Genomic DNA, 24,959 nt, shown 5'->3' with positions numbered 1-24,959 from the left:
ATGACCCACATCTTTGAATAAGCAACAAGGCAGACTCTGAAGGTCACAAGAATCTGTAACTCAGATGAATGAGTTCATTGCACAGGATAATGGGGAAGAGAAAGGAAAAGAACTGAAGTTTACATTTCCTCAGAAATGAAAATAGCAGCACGAAGACCTTAGGAAGCGAGTTCCATTTCTGACAGTCTAGAATTCGTTAGATCAAAAAGGACTCTTCTATAGTCACTCCTTTGAAAGGACACCAGTCTGTTCTATCAGGAGAAATGACAGTCCTTAAGAAACTGAGTATTACTGCAAGAAAATATTCCTTTAAAATACTCCCACGAGAAAGAAACAATCACTTAATGACACCTGTGTCAGGTGCTTCATGCCTTTATTCAACTTAATCTACAAACCTAACCTGAGGCAGATGGTGTGACTTTCATTTACAGTTGGGGACACTTATACTTGGGAAAGCTGAAGAACTTTTCTGAGGTCAAAAAGCTGACATGCAAGCCCCAATTGGATCCCAGGTCCATGTGCTTTCTCCCACACCATGCCACCTAAGCTGCTGTTTTCCATGGGAACGCATTACAGAAGATGTAACTTCTCTTTGATTTTCTCTTGCTTCTTGGCAATGCAACGCCCTCTTCCCGCCCCAATGTTTTCCAACCTTTCCTTCACACGTAGAATATCTACCACCTCTCTCCTAGACAGAAAGACCCACAACTTGTTATGAAATTTTGTTATAAAACATTTAATGTTAACCTACAATACAATGTAAACTTTTATGAAAAAAATTTAAAGTACACTAGATTTCTTCAGTAAATTACACGTAACTATTCAGGTGCAGTCCAAGTTGGGGCACTGCATCCTTTGTGGATGGACTTCCTGTTGCCACGTTCCTCACAAGTCCTGAAAAACTGGTTGTGAAGTGGGAATTCTCCTTCAAGCACCAGATACCCCCCTGATTTTGCATTCTGGGGGCTATCGCTCCTTCCCACAGTCATCTTCTGGAATTCTTTCCTTGGTCTTGGCACCATTAGCAATTTTCATAATAACTGCTCAGCTGAAGATTCTAGGTTCTTTTCAGTTTCAAGAGATATTCTCCCCTGGCCATCTCTTATCCAAACATCGTAATGGAGGCAAGGAGAAAGAATTATTTGCTGCAGGAAATTCTGCAGAAGTGGAAGAAAAGACTAGAAGGGCCCCACTGAGGCTGCAGAAATTCAACTGACTCCAATGGTGTCTTCGCTTGGTCATTTCCCACGGTCATGCAGCTGAATCTGCAACTTCAGTCTGGGGAGTGCAGAACAAAATTTGACACAAGTGTTTTTCTTTAGTTGATGACTTGCCATTTGGAAACAACAGCTGAAATCACCCAGGAGTGACTTGGAAACAAGAGCAAATGCTTGCAGATCACCAGCTCAATATTTTCTCCCTCGCAGGTCCCATCAAGTTCCCAGAGGTCCCTGGGAGTAACATACAGATTGTACTGGCATTGACAAAATGTGCATCTTTCCGGAAGGAAAGGAGATGGCACCTAGGCAGCAGCTCTAGGGTCAGCAAGGAGACAGAAATGGGGTCTGGGTAAAGCAGGGCTATTTCAATACAGGCTAGTAAGGAATATGTGCTTCAGGAGAAGCCTCTGGAAACCTAAAGTAAATGTGTAGGCTGTCCCAAGAATTGTACCGACAAAAACAGAAACTTTTAAATATTCTGGCATCTGACCTCTTTCACTAAACAAGTTATCAAAAGGCAAGAGGCATAAAGTGCACATTGTAGAATAAGATGCAGATGGAATAAAAGAAAAAAGTAGACAACTTCCCAAAGAGGTGTGGGCAAGGTCCGCAGTACACCCCAACCTAGCGAAGGTCCTGAATTCCCCGTGGTACTGCCAGGGAAACAGCTGCGAATTCACTGGGGGAGGGAGGCTGTGAGTTAAGTGGAAAAATTTCTCTTTGCATAGTTGTCAGCAGGAAGCAGACTTCACACAAGGTTGAGTGGAGAACATAGTTTATCCTGGTATTCACTCCAGATACATTTTATGACAATAGAAAGCGATTTCACACTCATCTGGCCTTGGGACAGCAGGAAACAAAGTGTAAGAATAACAGGTAGCCAGAAGCAGAATGAAATTTCTAGAGATGGTGCTCTAGACACCCGTGCCAAGACCACACTGGGAAATTCTCTGGCTCCAGAGGTGACACCCATGAGGCTCCTTGCACTGCAGAGAACGGCAGCCAGGTCACTGCTGCCTAAGACGTCCTTGAGTTTTAGTTAAGCAAGAGAGGAAGCCTTTGGAGACCACAAATCCAGCAAGTTTTGCTTTATCTTGACAGGAACCTCTGGCCTCACAGCATGCTAAGAACTAGTAACTTCAGGAAGTTGCAGTGTTCTGACGAGTCTGCACCAGTCTAGCTATGGAACACTTTGGAATGCTTGTCAGCTCAAGCTGGCATCTGTTAAGACGTGGCCTGACCCATTTACCCATTTCTATAAACTCAACCACAGATGAGACATCCAGAGGTTAAAAAACCCTATTACTTCAACATAGCAATAGAGGAAGAAGATAAAAACTGCCTCCAGCAGGTAGCTACATCAGAAACTGAAATCGGCCTTCTAACAGTTTACACAGGCTGAGAGTGATCTTGCTCCCCTCAAGGCCTCTACCTTTCTATCTTTAGACCACCACTACCACCACGTGCCCACCAAGAGAGGCAGAACACTCTCACAAGGTTTTGCTGGTTCCACCACAGGCCCTGCTAGTCCTCTGGAAAGGCACCAAGCTTGGCAATTCAGGAAAGCCCAGGGCTGGGCAGGAACAGCATGCATGTGTCAGAAGAGGAATGAAGAGCTGCTATCCTTTGGTTCAGACCCCGCAATAACCACCTGGTACAGTTGCCAAGGAAAAGCTGCAGTCATGTGTACAGAGAGCACATGGAGCTCACGGCGCATGTATGGGTGTGTCTGCACATCACAGCCTTTGCAGGGGCTGCCATCCCAGATCTCCCACTGCTCCAAGTGGGGTACATAGGTGGCAAGAAAGGACAGTAAGAATTGGACCGAAAAGAATGACCTCTCTGGGAACTTGAGAGGGGCAATGGCAGAAATAAGCACAAACCAGCCCGGGGCACTTTTATTGTACTCGTGTGGGCTAAAGAGCACAGGGCATGAATTCATGGGTTTAAGAATTGGCTCTTTATCAAGTAAAGAAAAAGAAAATACACCTATGTCAGCCTCATTCCTTTGGTCAATACAAAGCAACAGAAAAAATTGAAGTTATTCATAAATTGTGGGAAGTTCAAGGAACATCTGAGCTGTGCCTTCTCTTCCCTCTTCTCCGGAGGCAGGAGAAGCAAGTCCTTAGGAGATGCTGCAGTAGCTGGTTGATGGAGATTTTTCACTTTTATTTTCCATAAAAGCGAGAATGAATGAGAACTAGTGGGAATGTCCCCTCCCCAGCTGGGACAACGGCTGGGTTGGAGGTGAAGAGTCTCCTCTCGCTGGAAGGTATGTGGTGCAGAGGCAGTAGGGAAAAGGTGGGCTTGCCGGCTGGGACGTCCACTGCTAACCTCGTGTGCACAGGTGGTGGTGACTCTTGCAGGCAGCATGGTTTCTGATCCTTCCTTAGGATGCAGCAGTTTTTTTAAAAAAAATATTGTATTATAATAATAATAATATGAATTTCTCTCTTTTTTTTGTTTTTTGTTTTTTCCATTTCTCTTAGGGATTGGGGTGGGAGGGGAGAGGAAGAAAAGTGTCATTCGTCTGTTAGGTCCTGAACAAAGAGAACTTCTGTGTGGCTGAGTCCGGCCTCCTGCAGCGTGGGGGGGTTGGGCCACTCCTCTGAAGGGATGCAGGGCAGCACGCGCCGGGGAAAATTAGCTTCAATCTGAAACTTTTCAGGGCTTTCTTTTAAGGAGAATAAGAAGTCGTGGATTACCTGCAGAGGTCACACAGAAAAAGAAGGGCAGTGAGAAAACACACACACACTTCTCTCTCTCTCTCTCTCTCTCTCTCTCTCACTCAAATCAAGTATCTCCCAGATCTCCCCAGGATGACTGAGACATGAAGTAATTATACTACATTGGAATTCTACTACGAGGTCTTTCACAGAGTAAATTCGTAAGGCAGCTCTTTAAAGAGATTTATGACACAGTCCTTTGCTAGTCCTACTCTGAACTGATTCATGTTTCTTCTTTGACAACCTGATAGAAAGCTAAAAAATGTTTATTGAGAAGAAAAGTTGGAAGTTGGATATGATTTCCTCTGAACCAGCTGAGAGTGAGCTGCCAGTCTGATGTCCCATCATCCCAGAATACTTATGTATGTCTTATGAACAGGACAATCTCCATAACCATAATACTGCCCTCGAAATCAGGAAATTTAATTGATATATTACCATAATAATTATTTAAGCCCTATTAATTTCCATCAGTTGCCCTTTATAGCAAAAAAAAAATCCAGTATAGAATTGTGTTACATTTAGTTGTCATATCTCCTAAGTCTGCTCTTTTAGACTGGAGCATATCCTCAGTCTTTCCTTGACTTTCACAAGTCTTAAGACTTGTCCTTTGACAAGTCTTAAGATTACTGGGCAGTTACTTTGTAGACTGTCTTTCAATTGTTTGTCAGGATTAGATTCCGGTTACGCCTCTTCGGTAGGAATATTACAAAAACGAAGGTGCACTGCACTCAATGCATCCTATTCAGGTGAGGGCATTTTCAATGGATCCCATTACCTATAATACTCACTTTGATCACTTGTTTAAGGTGGTGCCTGCCAGGCCTCTCCTCCATAGTTGCTCTTTTCCCCTTTGTAACTAATGAGTATTTTGTGGGGAAGTATTTTGAAACTATGGAGACATTCTGTTTCTCAAACTTCAATTTACTTATATTATTATAGAGTCATGATTTCCTACTTTATTCAACAGGTTGTAATATTACAATCATTATTTATATAATGTTCAAATTGTTCCAGATGGAGACAGAAGGAGCCCTTTCGAGCTGGTGTCTGTGTCTTTCTGACATGTCTCCACTGTTTTTTGAATAATTACTTGCTTTCTGGCACAAGATGCTCCAGGATGCTCCTGTGTTTTCCCCACCTCAGCCCTGGAAGCTACCATTTCTTCAAGGAGCCCTGGTTTTTCCCAATGGACAATGGCATTATGAAAAGCCACAATCTAGGTGCCAGGTATGTTCACTACTACTGAGGTGCCGCCGCCGCCAAGCAGTCTCCTGGAGGAAGCTGGAGAAGATAGGTACATACCACACACCTACATCTATACACCAGATCGCCATATACATATATCAAAGACCAATTCATCACCCTCTGCACTCGGTCTGGCTTCAGCATTCCAACCCACCCGGGCCACTCGGGCTGTGACTTCTTTGCATTGGGCTATGCCATGGGAACCTCTCCTTAACTTGATGGAGATATGACACCTTCCACATGGACCGCTCCTCTGAGGGAACACCCTCCTCACTCTGCTACAGCTCTGACAAGGTACAAATTCCTAACCGGAAGTAAGGCAACATCAGAAAACTCACAGGCCTAAAACTTAAAATGTGAGCTACCTATGAAACAGGCCACCTTTATCTTCCTGCCTCTAAATGCTGCATGTTAAGAAAGGCACACGGGATCTGCCCCACGGCCCTCTTTCCCTAGCACTCTATTTCTGACTAAAAGATGCACTGTGAAGGCAACGCCAAACTCCTTCAGCTCAATCTCAAAGATGAGGAACACGGCATTCATGTAACCCTTACCTTCTGAGAGAATTTCTATGTTCTTTTTGTTCCGCTTCTCATAAGTTATTGCTCTCTGTGTGAAGCAGTCCTTCCTTCACTTGTCTTACACTTACCTCTTTAGAGTATTTAAGGGGCTACAACTCCAGAATTTAAGGAGTAAACCCACGGTCCCATCTAATTCATTCATGATTTTAAACTTCTCACATTTTAGTCTACCAATATCAATCATTTTCAGTTCCTTTCTCTGTCTCTGTAATTTCCATTCACTCTCCTTCTCTTCTCTTGAGATGCATCAATCAGACTTGCACCAAGTATTCCTGGTATGAATCCAACATGGATTTTAAGCAAGGGTGAAACAATACTTTGTTGCCTTTCAATCACTGCTTGAGAATACAGCAGTCTCGTTTTCTGTAGGGGGTATGCTTCAAGACCCCCAGTGGATGCTTCAAATTGTGGATAATACTAAACGCTATATATATATTATTTTCCTATATATACATATCTATGATAGTTTAATTTAAAATTAAGCATAGTAAGAAATTAACAACAATAATAAGATGGAACTGTAACAATATACTTAATAAAAGTTATGTGAATGTGGTCTCTCTCTCTGATAACCTACCTGACAACCGAGAGTGGGGCGGGGAGTGCACAGCGTGGACATGCTGGACAAAGGGATGATTCATATCCCAAGTGGGATGGACCAAAATTTCATCATGTTACTCAGAATGGTGTGAAATTTAAAACTTACAAAGTGTTTACCTCTGGCCTTTTCCATTTAATATTTTCAGACCACATTATGTGGATGACAGGTAACCAAAACTGCAGATAAGGGGGAACTACTGTACTCAACAGTGGTACAAAACTGGTATTTTTGGTTACCACCGACAATGGCTAACATCATTAAGGGACAGATGGCATCACAGAGAAGGTCCATTTTGATTCGCAATGGATAGAAAAATGAGTTCTAGGCTAAATATAATTTAGATTCTCTCTTATATGCTTCGTTTAAGAGAAAATCAGCTGCCATTTTTCTGCCCACTCACGGGGCCTGGGAGATTTGTCTAGTTTACCCTTTATCTTAGTATTTTAGCACTATCAAGAGCTGAGCACTATGTGCAAACTATTTCACCAAATATTCATTCGTCCTTGAGATTATGAAGGGCAGAGCTTACTGGAAGACAACACAAGAATCTGTAAGAGCACTAAAAAACTAGAAATTATTCAGTCGTATGTTATTAACTCTATGAGTGTCAAATTAAAAAGGCTAGCACTGCCTCTATACTTCTCCTTTACCCTTCTTTCCCATCTTTGAGCCTCATCCCCATTTACGATCAACTCTCTCACAGTATGAGGTTTACGTTTCGTTTTTTAAATAACTTTTTCTGAGAACCTATTTAAAAGCCTTCAGAGATTAAGTAGGCTTTGGCCACAAACCTATTCTGTTCCACAATTTTAACAGATTTTCCTCAAAAACTCTCACAAGAGTAAATTCTGGTTAGGTTTTTCATACGTATAACAAGACTTTGGGGAGTAGAAGCTCCATAAAGCTCAGGCATACTACAGCGCAATCAGTGAATGTGGCTGTAAGCTAAAATCCATATGCAAACCAGTAGTTAGGACACATGCCAGGGGAAAGGACATCACTTAGGAACTGCCAACTGCACAGTAGATGCTGTGTGAAGCTCATTTTATCCTAATTAAAGAATCCAAGGCTAGAGATGTAAGTACCTTTCCCCAATATAAACAAATGCATAGATGAGATAAACAAACAAAATGAGGAAGCTATTTGCTTCTCACTCAAGAGGATGCCTCACAGCTTTTCACTCTGCTTTAGCTCTCTGAGTCTTACATTCCCTTCTGGCCTGTAAAAGCTGCATGAAATCCAGAACCACATCTGTCATTCGTATAATCTCTAGAGTACCAAACACAGTGCCTTACATATCTTCGGTTTGAAGTTATTACAGTTCCATTTTACAGATGGGCTATGTAGGCCCTGCAAGATTCTGTAACGTGACCACCGTTCTCCAGTTAAACAAAGAGGGGTAATAAATGTGCTACCCAGCCTCACTTGACTGTAGTGCATCCTCATTTCCATTACGCAATTTACTCCTATTTCCAGTGATCAGGGAAACAGCAGAATCCACTGTAGTTGTAAATTTGAAAAACCAACTTTCGATATAAACAGAAACTTCTTTTCGGTTATAAATACCAAAAATAAGTTAGCATTTGAGTGCTTACAATGAGCCAGGCACAATTTCAACACTGTATATATGAACTTAATCCTAAAAACCACTACCCTATCAGAGTGTCTATTACACCTGTTTTACAGATGAAGTAACCGAGGCTTAGAGATGAAGACAAGTGACCAAGGAAATACATCTAATCACCTGGGAAGAATGAGAATTTAATTCTCGTTCTGTGAGACTTTAATAAGAATCTCTACTTTTAAGTACTTCATTATGGAATGACAAACACTATTTACCACTTGTGGGTGCCAGATATACATGGCAGCCCCACAAAGTGGGTAGAAAGGGCCTAAGTGGGTAGAAAGGGAAAGTGACGACTGCATGCGAAGTGCACGCACACTTCTATTCTGAGGGGTAACTCTGCAACTCCTAGGTCGGCGGAGACAGATCTTTCTCTACAGAGCAAGAAGTTCCGCTGAGATTCTGAAACCAATGCAAACCAAGCAGCATGGCAGAGCCTCCCTTTTCAAACAGACAAGTCTTGTGGGACTTCTTGGCAAGGAACCATTTTTTTCTTAGCAGAGCTCAAATGTGATGAAAGAAAACTTTACTACTGCTGAGTTGGTAGCCATAACTGAAGGCATCTATGATAGTTCTCTGCACTCTTCTCTCCATGCTCCCCTTCCTCTCCAGTTCATCAAAGCAGCAGATACACCAATGAGACTCTAGAGACTCCTTAAAAGCCTCCAAGTCTACAGGTCAGACTCTATATACACATCACACGACTCAGGTGGTCCTTACTGTTAAAGACTGTGAAAAGTGGAATCGTCTCTCTACTCGAGAATCATTAGGTAATTTGAAAATGATCTTGACACTTTCAGGGTCATCAGGGGAAGGCTCAGGGGGCAGGCACTCCAACTTCCTTTCCTTCTCCTCCTGTAAATTCTGTACAGACATAAAGCAAAGGTGAGGTTACGGCTCCAATAGGGAAAGAGGAAATACAATCATCACGTAGGGCTATTGTGCAGTCAGAAGACAAATTAATAATTAATATCACAAAAACTTCTTGGGAAGAGTCCGAAACAACCTAATTCAAAGTACTATTGCATCACATGTATTATTTATTGACTATGTTCAGGCATTTAGCTCTTTGAAATAAAGGGGATGACTAAAAGACACTGGCTATAATCAAGAGGGAACACATAACGAAACAAGGTCATGAATGAAACACCAAATGAGCTAACACTGGGACTAAGAACAAATATTTAAAAATTACTGCTGTTAATAATAGCATTGTGAACCACTTATTACCTCTATTTACTTTTCAATGAGCAGAGCTATTTCGCCTTTTACTCACTGTTGTATTTTTTTAATTAAAAATATTTTTTAAATTTAAAAATATTTTTATGAAAATGTAGTAAATATAAAAATGGCAAGGAGAATTTAACCCCCCCACAATCTCATCATCTTATAGTTTTTTCGTTTTACACTTAAGAAAAGGCCAGTCTGGGAGCCATGGGAATAGACAGGTTTGTTACCCGTCGCCGCCGCTCCTCCGCCAACTTTTGCTGTTTCACCTCCTCCTCCTTCCGCCGCTTCCGCTCTCGCTCCTCCCGCTTCTTCCTTTCTTTCTCCTGGTCAGCCCTGAGAGAGGCCAGGTACGCCTCATCCTGCTGCTGCCTCAGCACCTGGGTCTGGTTTCGTTCTTCCCTGCAGGCAGGTCAAAAGTACAGAAGGAGAAGAGCAATTTCACAAAGCTCTAGGCTTTCTTTTTTTCTTTCCATTTGGTTTTGGTGAAAATAAAGCATAAATTTAATTTTTTACACTTATGGTAACATACAGCTAGTGATGAGTTGTGTTGGGGTCTATCTGCTTTAAATGTCAAGTTTTAATCACTATCTTTTTCCTTCCCATCACCCATGAGATCTAAAGAAGAGCTTTCACTTCATTTTTTTTCTAGTCTCAACAATATCCTTAGTTATGTGACCTCTGTTCAGGTGGTCTTCAGATGTTCTCCAGATTGACTGTTCTATAATTTGGTTGTAATTTTGATGTGATCACAGGAGATGAGCACAGTGTTTATCTTCCCCACCATCTTGACCAGAACTCTTGTGTTTTCTTAAATGGAAATTCTGGGGGGTAAAAAGATTGAAATCTTGGCAGATGACTATTTTACCCTACCATAAAGTAATCCAAAACAGAGCATGGCAGAATCTGAACAAGCCATCTCTTTAACCCGGTATAATTTGGCAAAAAAGAAATGGTAAGCTTTTCCTTCCTTTTTTAACTTTCCAAATTAAACTATCTTTTTTCCTCAAATCTAACACAAAAAGTAGCACAGTATTACTGTTATAAATGATCATTAGATCATATTTTACAGGTGCATACCCCTTTGGGTTACATTTTTGCATATGTTGCTTTCATAAAACCAATAAACCATATATGCACATTTTAGAAAATCTAAAAATGCAGAAATACTTTATTCAGAGTTTTACTAACCAAAGAGAAAACACCAACATTTTGGCACATTTCCTATTTTCTCTCCAAAAAATTGTGTATGCATATAGAATTATGTGTCTATATAATTTAAAAAAATACATACCAGAATGTTAAAAGTGGTGGTAGGATTATGGGTGATTTTAAATCTCATCTTTGTACTTGTTTTCCAAATTTTCTACAATTAATGTGGATTACTTATGTAATAGGGAAAAGAGTTTTATCCATTCCTCATTTGTTACTTTTAAGCTCTTTATATTATGGCTCAAATATTCTAAATGACATGATATATATTCTTGAGCGCAGAGTCCTTTCTTTTGACTGACATCTCTAAGAACAGATGACCTAATAGAGAATTATTTATTTCAAAGTACATAAATGTTTTAACACTAACAGACATGACTTTTAAAGTTGCCCAAGAGAGAGAAGTCATGACTGTGGGGCCCCAAGTCAGCCACCCAAACCTATAGCTGGTCTCTCTAGATCCCCTGTACCTTTCTAGGCGTTCTGACACCAGGTAAGTCTGGTTTGCATCCATAATAAATGTCAGCTGATTAATGAGGTCATCAGGTTGGATGAGGCCTTCAAGCCGTCCCACCACAGTCATCCTCCGGTCCTTCAGCATAATCATGGCCAGGAATGGATATGTGTTCTCTCGTAAAGCCTGTGAGACTGACGGAAAGAAAACCCAACAGATCAAGGGCAAGACTTTGGGATAAAACAGATCAACTCTTAAGATTTTCCACAATAAGTAATAGAGAACTGCTATAATCCCAGCTGGGAAAGAAGGGAGGTGTCATTTATTCTCTGTCTTAACTTTTTCCTCTTAGTTTCTTAATTTTTTTTTCTTTTTGTTATATATTTGTGTCCTTATTCCCAGGTAATTTGATAGAGTAGGACGGGCTTTTCTGATGGGGGTGTGGTTGTCATGATGATGCTAGGGAAGGCTGCAGAGTTCAAGGACAATGCCTATTTGATGGGCAGGAAAGAATCTATAAAGAATCTGTCTACTGCTTAGCATAATTTTTCCCTGTGGAAGGGGTCCAGCTTAAAGGGAACAAGGCTGCAAGTCTCAGACTTATGCTACTGGTGATGACCTCCACTATCTTCTGTCTTCTCTTCCCCTTATCAAACCCCTTTCTTTCACCATGTCTTTTTCTTCCCCACAAAAAGGAGCAAGCTTTTCTGTTTCAAAGCCATACTAGAATGGCACAATGCCTGCTGCGGGAACTTATCAGATGTTTAAAAATGAACTAGGAATAAAGACTCATTGCAAGATGCAGGCAAAACATCTGCTGCATCTCTGGTTCTCAGGATGTAGCATGGGCCTGGTATGCTTATATACACTCAAAAGTTTCTGAATAGAGGTAGCTACAAAGTAACTACATTATTCTTCACTGGTTGCCTTTATATCTTATACTGTTGTCTTAAAAATACTTACCTCTAATTCAGTTATTTTTAGCAAAGATCTGAACTTTCTGAATCTGTACCAGCAAGCAAGGTCCTCAAACAACTAACTCATTGTACAAGAAACTCTATTAAAATTACTGGTGACGAAAATAAACTCTTTAGTAAGAATTAAGAAGTCCATTAAGATTAAAGGCAAGCTGCTGGCCAGGACTGGGTGTTTTTAAGAATAAAATAGGCTCTGGCTAACTATAAAGAATGGGCTAGATTGGGGGACTGGGTGGAAGAAGGTGAAAGAATTTAAGAAGTACAAACTGGCAGTTACAAAATAGTCACAAGGATGTAAAGTACAGCATAGGGAATATAGTCAATTATATTTTAATAAATATGTATAGTGCCAGATGGGTATTAGACTTATTGTAGTATCACTTCATAAGTAATATATATGTGTAACCACTATGCTGTATACCTAAAAGGAATATAATATTGAATGTCAACCATAATTTAAAAATTAAAAAGAACAAGCTAGAGTCTGACAGACCTGAGCTTGCTCCAAAACTTGCTAACTGTGTGATCCTGGACTGGGCTTAGACTCTCTGAACCTGTTTCCTACACTATAGAGTGGAGGTAATACAACTCCCATCTCTCAGGAGTGCTGACAGGATTAAATGAGATAATGTATAAATAGCAACTTAGCATAGTATCTAGCACAGAATCATCATACCATAAATGACAAGCCTTCCCAGATCATTCCAAAGACATCCCAACTATCACAATGAGGTAAATGAAACACAACTTACCCCTGTAGCCCTCAGGTCTGTTTGTGGAGCATGCCCAGAAGAGCATCCTAGTGTTTATTAGAGAAATAACTTCAGGGGCACAGAGGGTGTTGCTGTGGAGAGATGAAAATGACACGAGAAGGACTTGCTCACTGCGAAGTCTCAGCAGATAAGGTCAGAAAAGAGAAAGAAAACAATCAATCCACTTACCGACAGAATTCGTCAGAGTCCTGGTGATCATCTCCATGAAGATAAACCAAAAGAAAACGAAGCTCCCGCTTGGCATCGTTCAGTGCCTGTGGGAAACAGAAGATCGCTAATTATTATGATGACTGTGCCCTGAGCTTTTAATTAGGCTAAGGGTCCTAACGGATAAAGCTATATATACAGGAACAAAAGGAGAAATGAAGAAAAAGGTGAGCAAGAAACCAGAGTGCTGGGCTCCTACCTTCATACCCCTGACATTTTTATCCCTATACAAAGTCTATGCTAACAAGCTTTAATAAAAAGGTTTTAGTGTTGTAAGGATTTAAATTGTATCAAGCACATGAGAGTAGACAGGCTGACAAAAGTCCCCAACAAATCACAGAAGTCAGGTGTTCCTATGGTATGAAGGAAGATAAAAACGGGAGAGTCTGACCATGTGAAAAAGGTGAGGATTTTGCCACTTTACAGCTATAACATCTTTGTAAATAAAAAATACTGTGAAGATGATCCCAGGCCATATACCAAGCAGGGATGAGGGACTATGGGACCCAAAGGCATTCTAGAGTATGGGGTTTAAAAGATCTTCAACAACCAGGCTAGTGCCTCAGATTCCTGTGTATGCTTTTCCATTTGCATAATCCTGAGATTACAATTCAATTATGATTTCCTGAATGACCAATGGTGGTCTTCTCTCAAGATCACAGCAAAGAGTCCATGAGAAGTGCCTCTCTCATTCAGTATCTCTAGCACTGAGTACAGTGCCTGGCATATAGTATGTGCTTAATGCTTGCTGAGTTGAGTAAGAGCAGCCAGTGAGGGAGAGTATGAGAAAAAGCAGATGTAAGAGAGAATCAAAGTAGGAAGCAAGAGTAAGCATCTTTCTTTTTCTCCAGATAGATTTAGGAATCCTGGAAGCTAGAGAATAGAATCACCCTTTGGCCTATATTCACAGTGTTATTTCCATATTTTTCTCTAGCAAAGATATGCCTAATACCCACAGACCTCTTAATTTTCACCCCCTGAGGTAGCAAGTCAAAAGTCTGCGTGGTTTGAGTTGAATGAGATCTGCTGTCTTGAGTCTATAGTCTATACCCTTAATTCAACTCTGTGAGGGATTGAAGGAGACTTTAGGCTTTACCTTCAAGGATCTAATAGCCTGGGATTGAGAGAAGGCACAGACACAACTAACTAAAACATAAAGAAGAATGTGAAATTGCTATAAACTTAAAAACAAAGTTATGAAAGCACAAAAGAAAAGATTACTATTTTAAATTGCAAGGCGGGTCAGGGTAGGGCACAATAATTGGGAAAGGACATAAGAAGGGAGTGACATGAACTGGTTAAAGGATGGGTAAGATTCCAATTAGCCAAAATGTGAGTATGGCATTGCAGGTGGAGGGAAAGGTAAAAGCAAAGGCACAGAGATGGGAAAGTACAGTTTGTTCAGGAAACGGTTTAGGTGGAACCTCAGGAACTGGGGAAACAAGTTACACAAGAAAGACCTCAAAAAGAGGCTGGGATTAGATCAAGGAGGACTCAGCTAAAACATTTGATTTATTTTCTTGATTTCTCCCCCCCTGTAAACAGTGAGGCTATTTAAAGGTTCTGAGTGAAACAATGACACGATCAGTGCTGGGCTATCCTTCCCTTTGCAGATAGAATCATGTCAATATACTGGCGTCTGTACGGTTTGTGGCACTGACCTGGCTGTACGTTCCCTGGTAGAAGACAGGGTGTGCCCTCCCATATTTCTCTTCGAAAGAGTGCATAAATGAAACAATGTCCCCAACAGGGTCAGTGACCCGGCTGCGAGGGTCAGGCCGTATAAAACGAAGAGCAAACCTGGGGAAGAAGGAATAAATATCATATGAATCGACTTACTGTCGTGTATACAGAGTGGACCAGTTTGTAAAGATTCCTGTACCACAGCCAGAGGCATGGCAGCAAAAGGAGGTGAATGGTCTGGGAGTGGGCCATCAAACCTAAGAGTACAGTCTAGCTAAAAAGCTGCAAAGCACCAAGTGTTTTTCCACTGCCTGTTCAAGAATTCAAACTACTAGGACTGTAATTCCAACAGTGGCCTAAACAAATCCTGAGTGCTTTTTGCAGAAAAATTTAGGGTTAGAGGAACTGGGAAAGGAAGATACAATATCCAAAAAGACCACGGGTCAAGCTGTGTCCCTAGACTCTCTAGAATGGTACTGTCTAATATAGGAGCCACTAGTTACATGGCTATCTAAATTTAAAATAATTAAATAAAACGCAATAAAAATTTCAGTTCCCCAGTGGCTCTAGTCACATTAACTACCCAACAGCCACATGTGGGTAATGGCTTCCACACTGGATGGTGCACTTATAGATCATGTGCATCATCACAAAAAGTTCTACTGGACAGCGCTGGTCTGGAACAGAGCTTGGTTTCTTCTTGGCTGTCCTATTTGCCTCTCCCTCTCCTTTCTGTTTTAGTGCATATTCCCAAGCTATTCAAATTACGGACAGGAACTTGAAATCTGAACTTGGCAGTCATGACTTACTTGCCTTTCAAAGCGGCAAGTAAATTCTGCTTGGTGATTTATGGTTGATGTCATCCATGGAGGAAATTATAAAACTGATCTAGAGTACACTGGCAGATTTGGAGACCTGGCAGCCATTAAAAGGTTACCACACATCTGTTTCCAAAGAGTCCATCTTATCATATTTGTATAGTACCATCTATTTATCCTTTCAGTTTCCACAGAAGGTAAAGGGGCAGAGGCTTGATAAATCAATGTGCTACATAATATTAAACAATTGTTTGGATGATACAGTTGTATTAAAATTAATAACACATGCCATGCACATTTTTTTCCCAAGGAAAATAATATTCATATAACTTGAGGAATTTTCAGTACAGAAAAAGTGACTAAACTATGACTTTTCTTACCAAATCTTGAGCCAATTCCTTATCCCCTCAAATTCCGTGTGTAAACAATTTCACCTGGAATTTCTCCAGAATAATCAAATCAAAGTGATTAACACAAACATTCCAGAGCAAATTAGAAACAAATGTAAGAAGCTATGTATGTGAGGGAGTGGTTAGAAATCCTTTAGAAGATTGATGTTTTCATAACTTTCTCTGAAATTATTTTTGATTATTTTATTACTCTAAGTTTCACCTTGATAAATGAATGGATAAAGGCTTTAACTTTTTTATTTCTCATTATGATACATTTTCATGGCCTACATAATTTACGACAATCAGCTTTTTAAAAAAATAGAGATGTCAACTCAGTCTTCACTATGATTTTTAAGGTTTTTACATGCCCATTCTTAAGTAAAATAGGGGTGGGAAGAGTACTAACTGGTTAACTGGTGACCCCTAAGAACTTTGCTAGAGCAAGGAAGCCATTAAGCAGGTAGTCTCATAAAACGCCAAGTGGCCAAGGTATAGGTACTGTCTGATCCTTACACTTCTGCAGCTGCTGGGTCCTCACCTCTGGTCTCTGCTCCCTAGGGCAAGGCAAAGGCCATCCCATATTAGGCGGGAGGTACATGATGCCCTATATACAAGACCCAGACCACACATTCCTAGCTCCATCTCTTTGCCTGGATGCCCACAGACGTTTCAGTTCCCCATAAAGCCTAAGCGTGGGTTCATCTACTACTGAACTCTAGACCAGACAGCCCAAGCCTGATATGCCAGCAACTTGGGCCCCCTTGGACATTTTCTAGTCCTGGCCCCTCTGTAGCTTCCAGAGCTGAGCTCTTTAAAAGGTACATGAAGGAAGCAAGAAGAAACGTTAAGGTGTGAAGCAAGGAGTACACATATGGAAGGGATCCAGTGTCAGCAATCTATTGGTAGTACAGACAGAAAATTGTATTGGAGTGTCTAGAGAGGTGAAACTTGTAGGAGATATCTAGAGAAAAGTAATCTCAAAGTAAAATAATTTGTTGGGATTATAAGTAGTCAGATGAAGTTATAGATGGTTTAGGATAAAAGTTACAAGGAGTGTGAAGCTCACAGATAATGGAGGTTAGAAAGGAAAGGGTGTGAAGATTAACTAGGGAATGTAGAGGTGACAAAGATGGTGGGAGAAAGCAGGATAACAACATATGCAGGTAAATTGATTCCTGAAAATGAGAGGCAAGACTACTTGAAAACAATTCCATTTCGTGACATCTTTATTATGTTGTATAATTTAAAATATTTTCATACTATATTAAAAGATTGTTTAGAAAAGAGTATTCATTCAATCTAATGACAAACTGGCAAGTCAAAATTGATAGTGCATAAACTTTATTCTAGTCTACGTTTCAGCTCCAAAGTCTATCTACCCTCTTGCTACTAACACAAATACAAAGGTACGTACCTAAATATATCAAGTATTGTGTAATAGGTAAACCGGAATGGAAGCATTATCAAGTAATAACCCCATCCAAGCAGCCCCTGAAATTCCAAAAACAAAGTTAGATACCATTCGCTCAATCTCTAATACCTTACAAAATGGCTGGTTCAGATTTTTACTCTGCTTTGTCCTTTCATGTGATCTTTTTGCAATACAGTTCCCTCTTCCTGGCCACCTCATCCTTCAAAAAGACTAACTGCCTTTGATCTCATTTAATCTAATACTCTAATATTTTCCTGTTATCACATAATTTTTGTATTAAATCTGCTTCAACACTTTTTCTGTGGCTACTTACGTTAGTTATCAAATTCATTTGCAAGTTTTCCTTCCCAAATCATAAATATTCATTCTTTCTTTTTTTCAGATTTACACATTAAAATATGGTATATAGAAATAGCAAGAAAGATAACCACTATTACTACCTTGGACATCTGTATATAACTGACAATCATATTAACCTAATTGTAAATCCCTATATTGCTGCTAATCTTAGCAATGATGTTACTTATTATTTTAACAATGTTGATTACTGCTGTTGTTGTTATTAACTAGCATATATATCTGGCTCTACAGTTCACAAGCATTTCTTTGACACTATATTGTGTAAACCCAAGACCCTTCCTATGTCCATAGCCAGGAAGCTCTGAAGCCTCATTAGGGTCCCAAACAGCATCAAGCCTAAAACAAACTGAGGACACGCTGGGCATTAACAGGACTACTCCCTGAGCCATACAATAGCTCTAGGAATCTGCTCTTCTACTTCAAAATATCCAAAAATGACAACTTACAAACTCCATTTTTAAAACAATGTCAAGTAACCCATAAAAAGGTATCATGATGAAGGAAATTCTAACTCCTGCAAAGTTAAAGGGAGTGCTTTCTTGGAGTTCTAAACACAAGTATAAGAGGTGAGTGTAACTCTAAGAGAAACTCCAACAAGTTTTCCAGAGCTCATTATCAGTACACACACATGTGACGTCTTTAATCAGGCAGTCAGCAATGTGAAGGGGGTGGATCAGCTCTTGATTCATCTCTGGATCCCCAAAAGCAAACTACCAGGTACACTGGAGCATTCCTAAAGGCTTGCTGAAATTTAAGTGAACTACCTCCTTGTCTTTAGTCCTTCAAGACTAATTTCAAAGATATGGCTAAGGCTCTAAGTACTTCCCTAGAATTAACTTAAAATTAAGTAAAATGAAGAAAAAAGAACTCAGTAAACATTCTAACTTAAAAGCAGAAGATCTATTAAACATGTAGCAAACACTTTTAGATATGCAAATAAAACTAGTGTGTACAGTACATAAAATTTTTCAAATAACTGGCAAAGAAATGAAAAGAAAAAAAAGATACTTACTGTATCAATTTATTAAGGAATCAAGGAAAAATGATCAACCCAAAAAATCCACCAAGGAGCCAAGTCTAGCTAACAGGTTTACATTCTGAATATTTCTTTTGCTCTCATTATACAGAGGTCAACAAAACCAAGTGAATGGACTTATAAAAAAGGGGAAATTCCAGCTATGAAATTAGTAACTTGCCCTTGGCTGTGGTCTTGAGACAACATAGCTGTAGATCCTGTTGTCGGCTGTATTAACCTGCAGGGGTCGGGATGGAGGCGGGTTGAAAACACTTGGTACACCCTCTTGCTCATTCAGTCTGTCCTGTACAGCAGCCTGAAAAGGAAAACAGAGTAGAAAGAGTTTCTGTGATGCTCAAATCAACTCAGAAGAAGGGATGAGGCAACTGTTGCTTGGTGTTTTGAAACAGGTCACCTGAGGAGTGTACTTTCACTGCAATATGGTTCACTTGCTATGGTGGGAGGCAACGTGTGGCGATAGCTCCAGAATTCACACAGCAGAGGAGCTCCATTTAAGCAAGCACACTGCTTTTGTTCAGATGGCACGTGTACAAGCCTAAGGAGAGTATACAATGTAGATAGTGCCCCTAGGGCTGTGCGGTGGAGCAGTCCTGATGGGGGCTGTGCGATGGAGGGCTTGGCTTTGGGGTTGAGAAACTCAGGTCTGAATCCTAGCTCCACCACTCAGAGGAGTTGCTTGGCTTATGAGCCTCAGTTTCTCCATGTGCAAAGTGAAAGAATGATATTGCTCAGGGTTGATTTGAAAATTTAATGAGAGGACCATACATAAAGATCCTGATACAATTCCCAGTAGTCAGATGATACTCAGTAAAAAAAATCTCACTCCTGTCTCCATTTTGCCCCTGAACATGAATATCTGTCCCAGTGTAACAAAAATTTGGTCTTAACCTGAGAGAAGTCTGGTCTTTGCCTTTGACTTCTGTTAGATATATCATACCTGATAGGAGTGTCTTTGTTACCAAATCTTAGGGTGGGGCTGGCCATAGCAGAAAAACCAAACCCCGTGATTGAGGGTGGGGACTTTGGGTAATGCATTATCAGTCAACCTGAAGACTGAGTTCAATCTCAGGCAACCAATCAAATCAATAATGCCTATGCAACAAAGCCTCAATGAAAACTCTGGACACTGAAGCTGAGGTGGGTTTTACTGGTTGGCAAGACTTCATGCATCTTGTCACACATCTACGCCAGGAGGGTAACGTGTCCTGATATCATGAGAGGAGTACAGAACTTTGTGTCTGGAACTCAAGACTCTGCCCAATGTATCTCTGCCTTTAGTTGATTTTAATCTGTATCCTTTCTCTGCAATAAACCATAACTGTGAGGATAATAGCTTTCAGTGAGCTATTCTAGTGAATTACCAAACTTGAGAGTGGTTTTTGGAAACTCCCTGAACTTGCAGATGCTCTCAAAGTGAGGGTGGTCTTTTGGAGGACCCATGTACCCTCTAAGCTTCACAGCTGGCTTTACACTTTGCAATGTGGCTAACTCCAAGTAGTCCTATAGTTAGTTCATGTATTTGAGTATTAAGGTACAATTCAATGAGGAAAGAATAGTCTTTCAACAAATTGTACGGGGACAACTGGATATCCACATGCAAAAGAATGAAGATGAACCCCTAAATCACACTCCTAGATATATACCCGAGAGAAATGAAAACACAGGTCCACACAAAAACTCATACACAGATGTTTACTGCAACATTACTGATAATAGCCAAAAGTGGAAACGACCCAAACATCTATCGACTGATGAAAGGACACGGATATATTCATACAAGGGAAAACTATTTGACAATAAAAAGGAATAAAGTACTGAAACATACTAGGATATGAATAAATCTTTTATTGATTAACTGATTGATAAATCTTAAAAACAGTATGTTAAGTGAAATAAGGCAGACACGAAAGGACAAATATTGTCCGATTCCACTCTTAAGTGGAAAAGTCAGATTTTAGAGAGATAGAAAGTAGAACTGTGGTTACCAGAGGCTGTAGAGATGGGGTAATGGAAAGTAATTGTTTAATTACTTTTGATTTTCAAACAGACTTTCAGCTTGGGATGATGAAAAGTTCTGAAGATAGATAATGGTAATGGTTGCACAATAATGTAAATGTCCTTAATGCCACTAAATTGTACACTGAAAATGGTTAAAATGGTAAACTTTGTTATGTATATTTTACTACAACACACACACACACACACAATGAAGTACTGATACCTGCTATGATGTGGATAAACCTTGAAAACATGTTAAGTGAAATAAGCCAGTCACAAAAGACCACATACTATATGATTCCATTCATACAATAGTCCAGAAGAAGAAAATCCAGACAGAAAGCTTAGTAGTTGCTTAGGGGCAGGCTGGGGAGAGGGGAGTAGAAGGGATGGGAGCAGGAGGGTAATAGCTAAAGGGTTAAGGGGTTTCTTTTTGGGGTGATGTTCTCAATATGTTCTAAAAAAATTATGTAATGTTTTAAAACTGACTGTGATGATGACTGCATACAACTCTATGAATATACTAAAAACTATCAAATTTCACATTTTAAATGGGTGAATTGTTTGGTATCAACAAAGCTGTTATTTGAAAACCACAACCGACAGCATTTGTCGTCAATTATAAAATTAGAGCTTTCAAGCAAAAATTACAGAATTGTAGAAAACTTGTATTTGCCATTGTAAGCTTGACAGTTTCCTAATACCTTTTAAAGGCTTCTCTGATAAGTTTGGTGGTGCTATTAACAAATCACATTATACAGTAAAATGCATCAACATTTGGAAGATTAATTCAGTGAACCAATATTTTCCAAATAACCAATGCATGACGTTATGAAATCATGCACTGGTAAAAGATCAAAGTTTAAAACAGACCAACAGACTTCAACATAAAAGAGGATGAAAAGTTCCCTGATGTGGTTTTTAAATTCCGTGTTGCAATTAACCTTTAAGAAGCTACCATAGTATCAAAGAATACCTACAGTTATCTGAAAAGGCTACTGAAATACTCCTCCCATTTTCAACTTCGTGTGTGGGTGAAACCAGATTTTCTTCACATACTTCAACTAAAATTATGTATCACAACAGATTAAAGGCAGAAGCATGTACAAAAATTCAGCTGTTTTCAATTATGTTAACATACAGTTTGTTTTTTTTAATAAACTAAAAAAATATCAATTTTAATTTGCAATATGGTAATAAATATCAATAGATATAACCCATATAAAAAGAAGCCCTTTGGAGGCTCTCAATAATTCTTAAGACTGATATCCAAAAGTTTGATAACCTCTTGTTTATTTGCAGAAAAATATACATATATATGTATTTAGACTGGATTAAAAATATCTGAAAAAAATCAAAAGAAATTGTTAATATTGCTACACTATGTGTGTAGGACTGAAAAACAGTGGTAGGGAAGTGATATGAGTGGTATTTTTTCACACTTCATCTTTGGCTTTACTTGAATCTTTCATTTTATTTATTTATTTATTTTTATTATTTTGACAGCAGAAGAGAATAGCTTTATTAGAAGCAACATTACACTTCCAGACATGAAAGCAGGCCTGAGCAAGAGAAGAGTGGCTCAAAGGCCTGCTTGAACTTTTTAAAACTAAAATTATGTTATATGTTTGATGAATTACTAAGACTAAAGTGAAAAAAACTATAAATACAGAATAATCTCATTTGTGTGACAAGAAAATTATATATAAATCTGCATAGCGATATAAATGAACATAAAAGTCTGAAAGAATATACACTAAAAAAATTTTTTTCTAATCCACCAAATTAATTTTAATTTTGTTTTTTTTTTTTTAAAGTATCTAACAGTGTTTTGATTAAGGAAAGACAGTTCAGTGCTTTGTTAAAACAACGACAAAGACAGAAACAACAATAAATTCTTGAAGAAATGTGGCCAGGTGTCAAGTGATTTACAGCTTTGCCTCTATGCTCACAGCAGAGCTCATTCAGATAAAGTACTTTGGGAAAAATTGGGATTTTATCAAAAGAATCAGTAAAAATTTGGTTTATTCATTCAGAAGAGAGAAACCCAGAGTGTGCAGTGTGCAGGTTTCCCCTAGAATAAACCCTTTCTTGTCACCACTGACTTATTGGTTTGTTTCCTTCAACAGACTTTCTTTTGTTGTTACAATTCAATAGTAAGTCATATATATATTTTGCATTGTATGTTCGCCACACATAGTTATATTTCTTTCTGTCACCACATATTTGACCCGTTTTACCCTATCTACCTCCCTCCTCCCCCTCCTCTCTGGTAAGCACTAGTCTATTGTCCATGTCCATGAGTCTCTGTTTGTCATGTTTGTTTGTTGCTTTTAGGTTTATATCCTACATATAAGGTGATATCATGTATATACACTAAAATTTAACACTAGCTATCCATGAAGTGATGGGATTAAGGATGAGCATTTTCTTCTTTATGTTTTTTAGAATTCTTTGCCTGTGTGGGTATGCACATACCCGTGCATTTAATATTTCTGTAAGTCATTTCATATTAAAGGATGGCTAACATTATACCAGATAATTGTAAACCAAGAAATAAATAAAGCAGGAGGCAATATTAATAAATCAAACTAGAAGATAAAGCAAAAAGCAGCATTTGGTATTAACAAAAGATATCACAAGAAAGTTCTAACAGCCATGTGTCTTTATGTGTCAAATAAAACAAACTATATAAAACTTAGAAAAGTGTCTCGCACCGAATAGACACAGAATTTATTAGTGTATTTTATCTGCATCACGTACTGCCTTTCCACAGCATGCACAAAAAGCAAGCATTCTCTTCGGCATATCTGTTATTAACACTGGACTAGTTGGTATACAACCTATCATCAGCACAATAAACTGGGCTACAGAACCGAGAAAGTCTAAAAGGACATATGATGCACTAAAATATCAAACGTGGTTATCTCAAGTATGATTATCAAGAAGTTTCATGCCACCCTGAACAAGCCCAATCCCATCTAATCTCAGAAGCTAAGCATGGTTGCGCCTGGTTAGTACTTGGATGGGTGATCATCTAGGAAGACCAGGTGCTGCAGGTGTAGAAAATTAAAAAAAAAAAAAAAAAGGGATAGTAAATTGATAAGGTCCTTGCAATCTGTGAGGTCAACCAAAACCAAAACAAAACAAAACATATTCTAGCTCATCATGTCAAGTAGTCCATTAATAGGAAAAAGGAAACAGATTTTATTTGTACATTTAATAAGCTTGATTGAATACAGACACCAAGCTTTTACCCCACAAAAAACACATTGCTTGATAAACACCTAGTCATTAACTGTGGTTACTTCTGGGAAAGATGGAAAAGAAAGGGGTACAACATTTAAGCAATTTACATGGGGCTTAGGTTTTATCTAATATGCTTAAAAGAAATTTGAAATTTGAAACTAGTATTGCAAAATGTCTGGCTTTCAAGAGCTGAGTGGTAGATACATGGTTGTTCCCTTTATCGCTCTATTTTTCTCTAAGTTTGAAATATATAATAAAAAATATGTATTATTTAATATTAATGGAAAGTTATTAAATTACAAGGACCCCGACAGATACTTATATGAAATAAAACAAACAAAAACAAAAAAAGCAAGCTTCTAGGAATTCTAAATATGTTCCTCAGTAACTCTTAGGGTAAAGAAGAAAATAAAATGCTAGAACATAAACCCATAAAAGCGTGAAAATATATTAAAGACAGAATTTCTTAATAAAAGAGAGAACTGATAAATATGAGAACTTTTCATAAAAACAAAATAAATAATAAAATAAACCAGTCTCTGGCAAATCTCATTTTTATAAAGGAAAATAAACATTTAAAAAATGAGAAGAGAGGATAACATTAAGAACGGATACAAAGATGTAAGAAACAAATAGATTATGAATTATGGGGAAAACATGAAAAAGTTAATAGAGAACAGGCAGAAACAAGTTTTCAAACCTATGCTATTTATACATCTCAACTCATTTCATCAAGTCAGTCATTTTACAAAGCCAGCATATTCTTGAAATGAAAATCTAACAAGGAGACAGCACAAAATGTCATACAGAGGAAACATCATTTCTCTCCCAATTTTCACATTTATCATTCCTTTTCATCACTCAGGTGTCAGCTCAAACATAACCTCCTCAGAAAGTCCTCACTTGACCACCCTATTTAAAGTAACTTCCCAGATCCTCTCTGTTACATTTCCTACGCTCACCTTACTTATAGCATTTATTACAAACTGAAATTATCTTGAATTAAGCTCCATGAGAGTAGGGACTTAGCCTTATTCTCTGGTATAATGCCAGAACCTAAAATTTAATTGCTCAAAAATAGGTGTTGAAAAACTTAAGTATCACTTTGGAATATATTTTCAGAAATCGAGCAGCCTATACG

The 24,959-nt window shown here is 38.9% G+C and overlaps 1 protein-coding gene across 1 annotated transcript in view; it reads right to left on the bottom strand.

Moving 5' to 3' along the window:
* Positions 1-356: 356 nt before the first annotated feature.
* The window catches only part of FAF2 (Fas associated factor family member 2), a 57,754-nt gene continuing 33,151 nt past the window's right edge, over positions 357-24,959 (bottom strand). The window contains exons 3-11 of the mRNA XM_039880014.1: positions 18,732-18,866; positions 17,158-17,234; positions 14,512-14,650; positions 12,812-12,897; positions 12,623-12,714; positions 10,910-11,087; positions 9,458-9,629; positions 8,721-8,864; positions 357-3,925 (exon numbers count right to left, since the gene is read on the bottom strand). Coding sequence (XP_039735948.1) covers positions 3,743-3,925; positions 8,721-8,864; positions 9,458-9,629; positions 10,910-11,087; positions 12,623-12,714; positions 12,812-12,897; positions 14,512-14,650; positions 17,158-17,234; positions 18,732-18,866 — 1,206 coding nt within the window. The 3' untranslated portion in view covers positions 357-3,742. The remainder of the gene's footprint in view (positions 3,926-8,720; positions 8,865-9,457; positions 9,630-10,909; positions 11,088-12,622; positions 12,715-12,811; positions 12,898-14,511; positions 14,651-17,157; positions 17,235-18,731; positions 18,867-24,959) is intronic.

Source organism: Pteropus medius, unplaced genomic scaffold (assembly GCF_902729225.1).
Source record: "Pteropus medius unplaced genomic scaffold, Ma_sr-lr_union100, whole genome shotgun sequence".
Taxonomy (NCBI): Eukaryota; Metazoa; Chordata; class Mammalia; order Chiroptera; family Pteropodidae; genus Pteropus; species Pteropus medius.
This window is presented reverse-complemented; position numbering and strand designations above follow the sequence as displayed.